At 41.3% G+C, this 7,099-nt stretch overlaps 1 protein-coding gene across 1 annotated transcript; it reads left to right on the top strand.

Annotated features, from left to right (window-relative positions):
• The first annotated feature begins 2,900 nt into the window (after positions 1–2,900).
• Positions 2,901–6,166, top strand: pou3f3a (POU class 3 homeobox 3a). Its single transcript, XM_088352474.1, has one exon. The coding sequence runs from the start codon at positions 3,199–3,201 to the stop codon at positions 4,474–4,476; it is 1,278 nt and encodes a 425-aa protein (XP_088208600.1). The 5' UTR covers positions 2,901–3,198; the 3' UTR covers positions 4,477–6,166.
• Positions 6,167–7,099: the final 933 nt, after the last annotated feature.

Genomic DNA, 7,099 nt, shown 5'->3' with positions numbered 1-7,099 from the left:
GCGCAGCTTTTTGCCGTCACTAGTGGCTCACTGGCGCTTTTTCAAAAATCTATGATAATGGAAAATTATATAAATTTCGAAGAAGAAAAATCATGACACAAACATTATTAACATTTTCTAAGGAATGTAGACATATAGAATACACACACAGTATGTGTTGCCCTCCTTAAAAGGCTTCTTTAAACTTTTTTTTGTGTGGCTCCAAACGTGTGTTGTCAATTTTGTGTGTGTTTTGGGGGGAGGGGGGCGGTATAGGGTCCAATACGACTCTTTCAACATTTTTGGTTGCCAACCCCTGTCTTATACGGCCTTTGGAAATTAGTTTCAACAACGCGTTAACAAGTCATCTAGTCTCTCAATGCGGGAAAATTATGCCCCCCAAAATGTGTTACAACCTGCATGGTGACAGCTTTCTGCACTTCAACAGTGAGGTGCAACTCTTTTCTTTCTTCCTCACTTGAAAGGCAAAGCGTATTAGCATGCGAAAAGCGTGCACACGTTATTTGTGTCCAAAGCTGAGGATCCCTGAGAAAGGTTCCTGCTATTATCCAATTTCATCCATATATTTGTATGTTTATTGCCAAAGACAAGCATTTACGCTGCTGCCGTGGGACAAAAAGTGCATTTTTCTTGCCATTATCGGCATTTTTCCACACCTTTTCTACAAAAGCTGTGTTGCTCGTTTGAAAAGATTTGGACTTTTTGAGAAAAGCTCCGAAAGGGAAGACGACAAGAATCCAGCCAGGCTGTCCGACCTCATCGATATGCAACTCGTGTTTTCGTTATTGCACAACATTGGTATGGCAGAAAAGATGGACTTTTTCAAAATTCCAACAACTTCGCAGGGTGAAGCTTATTGATTTTGAAATTTGGATAAGTTTGGATTGAAAACTGAAATGCAGCAAGGACACTTCACTTTCCCGTGCTGTTAATTCTTGGCTGTACTCTTCAGCCAGTGCTGGGAAAGTAACAGAAGTAACCAGTCAAGTATTACATTTTCCCAGTAAAATAGTTTAGCAAAGTTAAAGAGTGAGTAAAAAATATGAAACTTTCTGTGAATTTTGCAATTATTGAAGACAAAAACAAAGTAACATAATATAATTTGGAACAAATTACCTTTGTTACAAATATGTAAAAAAACAACATTTTGATTGACTAAAATTTGTATTTGTGCAACTATTTTTTTTTCACTTTCAGCCATTCAAAGAAGTCAATCTCTGTTGGTACAAACCCTAGGTGCAATTGGGACATTAGAGCTGTTAGTACAACCTACATATAGAACAAATCAATAAACAAGAAATGTCAAAGAAAATGATGTGAGTATTGCATCAGTATAATAATATGATAAACAAAAGTCTACACTTGGGCGGGCTATTAATGATTTGGTTAGCGCCGTTTTTGGTGGATTCAGTGCAATTGTACTTACACAAAAACACCTCCTGGACACACACTGGCTATGTGCAGTCAGAGGAGACTGTGCCCCACCTTTCATCAAGGAAATTAAAAATCTATTGAATGGTTATATTTATTTACTGTAAATATGTGTATAAAATTTGGGGATTTTATTTTACAACACCACAGAATTTTTACATAATGTTACAACTATTATCAATAAAATGATCATGTGATGTATTAATGTTCTGAGTGAGGCACGCAATTATTTTGCCTCATGGCAGAGGGCATTGGTGAGATCAATGATTTTTTATCTGACGCACACCTCACCTCTAAACAACAGAATTAGTGATATAATTAGCAGGCTCAAAGCAAGTCAAGCCTTCCAGTATTTTTTTTGTTGATTCGATTTTTTTAATGATGCTTTTAAGAGAAAGGGGCAGCACATAGACCTTAATTATAAGTTGAAGTAAGACCAATTTTTAAAAAATATTGCTTTCTATCTACCCATCTATCTATCTATCTATCTATCTATCTATCTATCTATCTATCTATCTATCTATCTATCTATCTATCTATCTATCTATCTATCTATCTATCTATCTATCTATCTATCTATCTATCTATCTATCTATCTATCTATCTATCTATCTATCTATCTATCTATCTATCTATCTATCTATCTATCTATCTATCTATCTATCTATCTATCTATCTATCTATCTATCTATCTATCTATCTATCTATCTATCTATCTATCTATCTATCTATCTATACATCTATCTATACATCTATCTATACATCTATCTATACATCTATCTATCTATACATCTATCTACCTGTATACATCTATACAGCTATCTATATATCTATATATACCTATACATCCATATGTCTATGTATCTTTACATCTATCTAGGTTAATTAATTTGTTAATCTGACAGTGGTGCACATCACTGACGAACCCATGTCCCAGTTCTCGTTTCTATCCTGGTTGGGACAATCCATGTGCATAAAATATTTCCTTTCCCCTTCGACAACTGATTATTTAATCCTAAACCACAATTATAGTCCAACTAAAACCTAAAATCTAACACCAAGCTAATCACCCTAAAAAAAGTTCTAGACACATTAGGACCACCAAAATGCACTAAGAGGTAAAGCACACACACAAAACAAATAAGCTCCACAGCCATTTTGTTATATAGTTGAAAATTTTTTTGAAGAAATAGGTTGACTGTTTAGAAATAATGTGTGAAAAAGTGTGCCTATTTTTGTGATCACTATTTCTTAAACTGTAATTATTGAGTGCACTGACCAGTTTTGAGTAGCCCCCAGTATTTCGACAGATTCGTCTGCAGGCTGAGCGACCAATCAGTGAGAACTCCGCAGACTCTTTTGCAGCTAATTGGCCGGTGAAGAGAGAGGGGGGAGCTCGGCTGGGGTCCCAGTTAAACACATGTTCACCCTCCTTCGCTCCGTGGAGGATGCTCATAGACTCAGCGGGGAGTTTTAGACCTTATCGTTTCATCGCATTGTGAAAAATCCAGAAGGGGGGCAAGACTTTTACGCACACCCCAAACTCATTCAAGGCAAGCGCGGATTGAATGGTCAAGTGGTTTGTGGATTATTCAGCACTGGGAAAGTTTTTTTTAACCGCGTACTTTTAGTTCGGCAGCATTTTTTAAATGGCTTTTTTACCTTTAAGGACTGCTTTTGCTTTTTGTGAAGCACATTTGTGAGCGGATCCACAGGACATTTGTGAGTTTATCTGAGTGTTTATAGTATAAAAACTAAATTCAGGGGATGGCTACTGCCACCTCCAACCCGTACTTAGCCAGCAGCAGGATTCTAACTGGCCCGGTCCCCCACCCTGACCGGAGAGGCGGCAGTATGCAGCCGGGCAACGGTGTGGTCACATCCTCCAGCGCGTTCAGGGGGGACCCCTCGATCAAGATGGTGCAGAGTGACTTCATGCAGGGGGCTACCATGGTCTCTAGCAATGGGGGGCATGTGCTCAGCCATGCCCACCAGTGGGTGACGTCCCTTCCTCACGCCGCAGCTGCAGCGGCCGCAGCGGCCGCAGCGGCAGCGGCAGCAGCCGAGGTAGGTGCCGCGTGGCCGGCCGGTTCCCAGGAGGCGAAGAGGAGGGAGGACCTCCACTCGGGCGCCGCTCTGCACCACCGCGGCTCCCATTTAGGGGGCCACCAAGCACACCCGGGCACCTGGGGGGGCTCCATCAACATCAGTGAGGGTCAGACGCAACAGCACCACCACCAACACCAGCAGAATCTCGTTTACTCCCAACCTGCTGCTTTTACCGTCAACGGCATGCTCAGCACACAGAGTCTGATGCACCCTGGTGCACTAGTGCGTGGTGACTCCCCGGAGCTGGAAAACCCCCACCACCACCACCATCATCATCATCCTCACTCAAATAATTCTCACCCCCAGCATGCACATCTCCCTCACCACCACCACCACCACCAGCATCACCACCAAGAGGCGCACTCGGACGAGGACACGCCGACTTCGGACGACCTGGAGCACTTTGCCAAGCAGTTTAAGCAGCGTCGCATCAAGCTCGGCTTTACGCAGGCTGACGTCGGTCTGGCTTTGGGAACGCTCTACGGCAACGTCTTCTCGCAGACCACCATCTGCCGCTTCGAGGCGCTGCAGCTGAGCTTTAAGAACATGTGCAAACTCAAGCCGCTTCTTAATAAGTGGTTGGAGGAGGCTGACTCAAGCACCGGCAGTCCGGCCAGCATAGATAAAATCGCCACGCAGGGGCGCAAGAGGAAGAAGCGCACATCCATCGAGGTGAGCGTCAAAGGCGCGCTGGAGAGTCATTTTCTCAAGTGCCCCAAGCCGTCAGCGCAGGAGATCAACGGGCTGGCGGACACGCTGCAGCTAGAGAAAGAAGTGGTGCGTGTCTGGTTTTGCAATCGGAGGCAGAAGGAGAAGCGCATGACGCCTCCGGGGCTCCCCCGGAGCCCCGACAACGCATACTCGCAGGTGGGAGGCATGGGTGCAGACACGCCGCCACCCTCCATAGACTGCAAGAGGATGTACAGCGACACGTGAACAACGCTTCAAACCCACCCCCTCGCCCCTGCCACTGTCGTTTTTCTCACTTTAGACGGATGTTAATCAGCGTTTCGTTATAAACTCCTGTGTCTTGTGTTCCGCGCGTGCGATAAAATCCACCTCCGTTTTATCCTTATCGCATACCTGTCAACCTCAGCCAATCGCCCCCCTTTTCAAAAATTGCAATTTCCCTCGATAAGCAATAAATTTACCCTACAATCACAACACGACACCTATTTACTCACAGCAAGAAAGAATATATAAGATAAAAGCAAAGGTAATTTGTCTAAAAATATATATTTTACTCACCAGATTAACAACACAAACAATTCTTTCACTATCTTTCTTAGTTCATTCCCCACTTGCAGTAAGTTTAGCATTGCTTATTAAGTGTAGTAGTGCAGGATTTTGCCGGATTTATCTGCTCTCCGGCTGTTTTTTCCTTGTAAGAAAAACAATATCTATTTCAACAAAGATATCAGATTACCGGTTCCCATCTTCTCCCTAAACTCTATGTACTTTCCTCACATGACCTAATACTCTCACTGCCGGCATTAGAGTGAGTATGGCAGAGCAAAACTTTGTAAATCTCTTTCATCAGTGGAAAGCGATCTTGCCCAAATGCACTTTTTATATAAACATGTGTGGCCCAAAAGACTCTGGATTAAAACTGTGACAATATTAGCAATCTACGAAGACCTTTTCGTCTACTACCAGGGAACCTAGATCCAGGGGTCTTCAACGTTGTGCTAGCAGGCATCAGGTAAGCCCCCTGAGAGCACCTAAGCAGCCCACGGACTGGCTCTGAAAATAGCTCACCAGTGATCGAAGTGATTTTCTGGAAAATGTGATTTCTATCTGGTATGAGAAATCATTGACATGATCAGTCTCTTTAAAAACAATGATTTGGTTAGCTTCTTTTAACCCTACTTCCAATACTAATACCACAGTAATAACATAATTATAACGTTGTAGCTACATAGTATTAACATAAGTTGCTATTTTACAAATGCATTTCAAACTGGTAGCCATTTGCGCTAATCATCAACAAAAATAGGAGCTTTCGGGTTGAAAAAGTTAGGCAACTCTTGACCTAAAGGATCTGGATTAGAGCCAAAATGGGCAAAACTAGAATAGGATATCAAAAAACGATTAGAAAGACAGATAAATACCATACAAAAACTGTGATAGAGGGGACACAATTTGAGATGATCAAAAAATATACCAAATATGGGGAAAACGTATAAGTTGACAGGTATGTCTTTAATTCAGCACTGACTTGTTTCCTAAAGCAATACTTTTTTCATAACCATGACGGTTACGTTTTTTACAGTTGTGTTTCGTGCAATTTGACGTACAGTTCAAGCCACCCGTTTCCTTGTCATTTCTTATCAAGATGTATGATTTTCAAAATTATTTTACATTTACAAGTGAAATGTGTATTTTTATGTGATAGTTTGCACTATTTCTTTTCTCTCCGCCCCTCATTTTCACTGTATATGCAGTGAAGAAATGACTTATTTAATAAATTGGACTGGCATGGAAGACGATACGTGAGTTGAACATCTTTACTGCACATGCACAATTACCTCACTGCCTTTTTCTGTCCTTCTGCCTGTACATCTGTCTATCTGTCTGTCTTTCAAGATGTAAATACTGTAAGACATACATGCCAACCTTTTGACAATAAAAAGCAGTAAATGTAATTGTTCCGTTTTTACGCGTGAAACACTGTCGAATGTTGCATAAGTACCAAATAAATCTGGTTTAGCAGCATGAATCAAGTACAAAGAATGCAATTGGTGATGGTGTACTGAATTTTATTAGCTCGCGGAAAGGCTAATATTTCAATAAGATTATATCTTTATACAGTGTGTGAGCGGGCAGAGTTAAATTCTATTGTAGTAGACACTTTTTTGATATTAAAAAAACTGCAATGTACTTCATTGCACATTTGTAGAAGACATCAACGAGTCACTCGACAGACGGATGCTGCTTATTATTTGAAGAAGACAAAATGACAAACAAAAAGTTTATCAAAAAGGCACAGTGAAATATTTGTTTTATTATTATTGACGGGCAGCTACAGGATATGTACATTAGACCAGTGTCTGAAATAACGTCTGCCTGGACGTCCGGGGCGTCCATCTTTTACGTCGGGCGTACAACTTACACAACGTCTCTGCCCGGGTGGCCAAAAACTTTTTCAAGATTTTTTTTTTCTTTTTTCTTTATTTATTATTGGTTATTTTTTCGAATCATATGTTTGCTTTATTCCGATTTTGAAATCTTCATTCGGTATGGAATTTTCAGAATTTTGGTTCCTTTGGCAATTTGCATACTCGGCAGCCGATTAGAAGCCCGCGTCGAATAACTTCGTGCTTCCGGACTTTCCCGAGCGTTATAAGGTCGTGCATTTGCATATCATTTTCCAAAATAGACGCACAGAGAACACAAGAAAAATGGATGAGTGGTTAGGAATCAAGCCAAAACCTCAGCCCTAGAAAAAAGATTCGAAAGAAGCTAACAAAATTTAGGACGCAACAAAACGTAAATGTACATTAAAAGTATCGTGGAAAGAGGAGTTCACGTGGCTTGTAGCAGACGACGCAACGCAAAC

This window comes from Urocampus carinirostris, chromosome 14 (genome assembly GCF_059441175.1).
Source record: "Urocampus carinirostris isolate Australia breed hairy pipefish chromosome 14, RoL_Ucar_1.0, whole genome shotgun sequence".
Lineage (NCBI taxonomy): Eukaryota > Metazoa > Chordata > Actinopteri > Syngnathiformes > Syngnathidae > Urocampus > Urocampus carinirostris.
This window is presented reverse-complemented; position numbering and strand designations above follow the sequence as displayed.

Bases quoted from the DNA above. Each gene is read 5' to 3' on its own strand.
- pou3f3a (XM_088352474.1), top strand. From the start codon at position 3,199: ATGGCTACTGCCACCTCCAACCCGTACTTAGCCAGCAGCAGGATTCTA.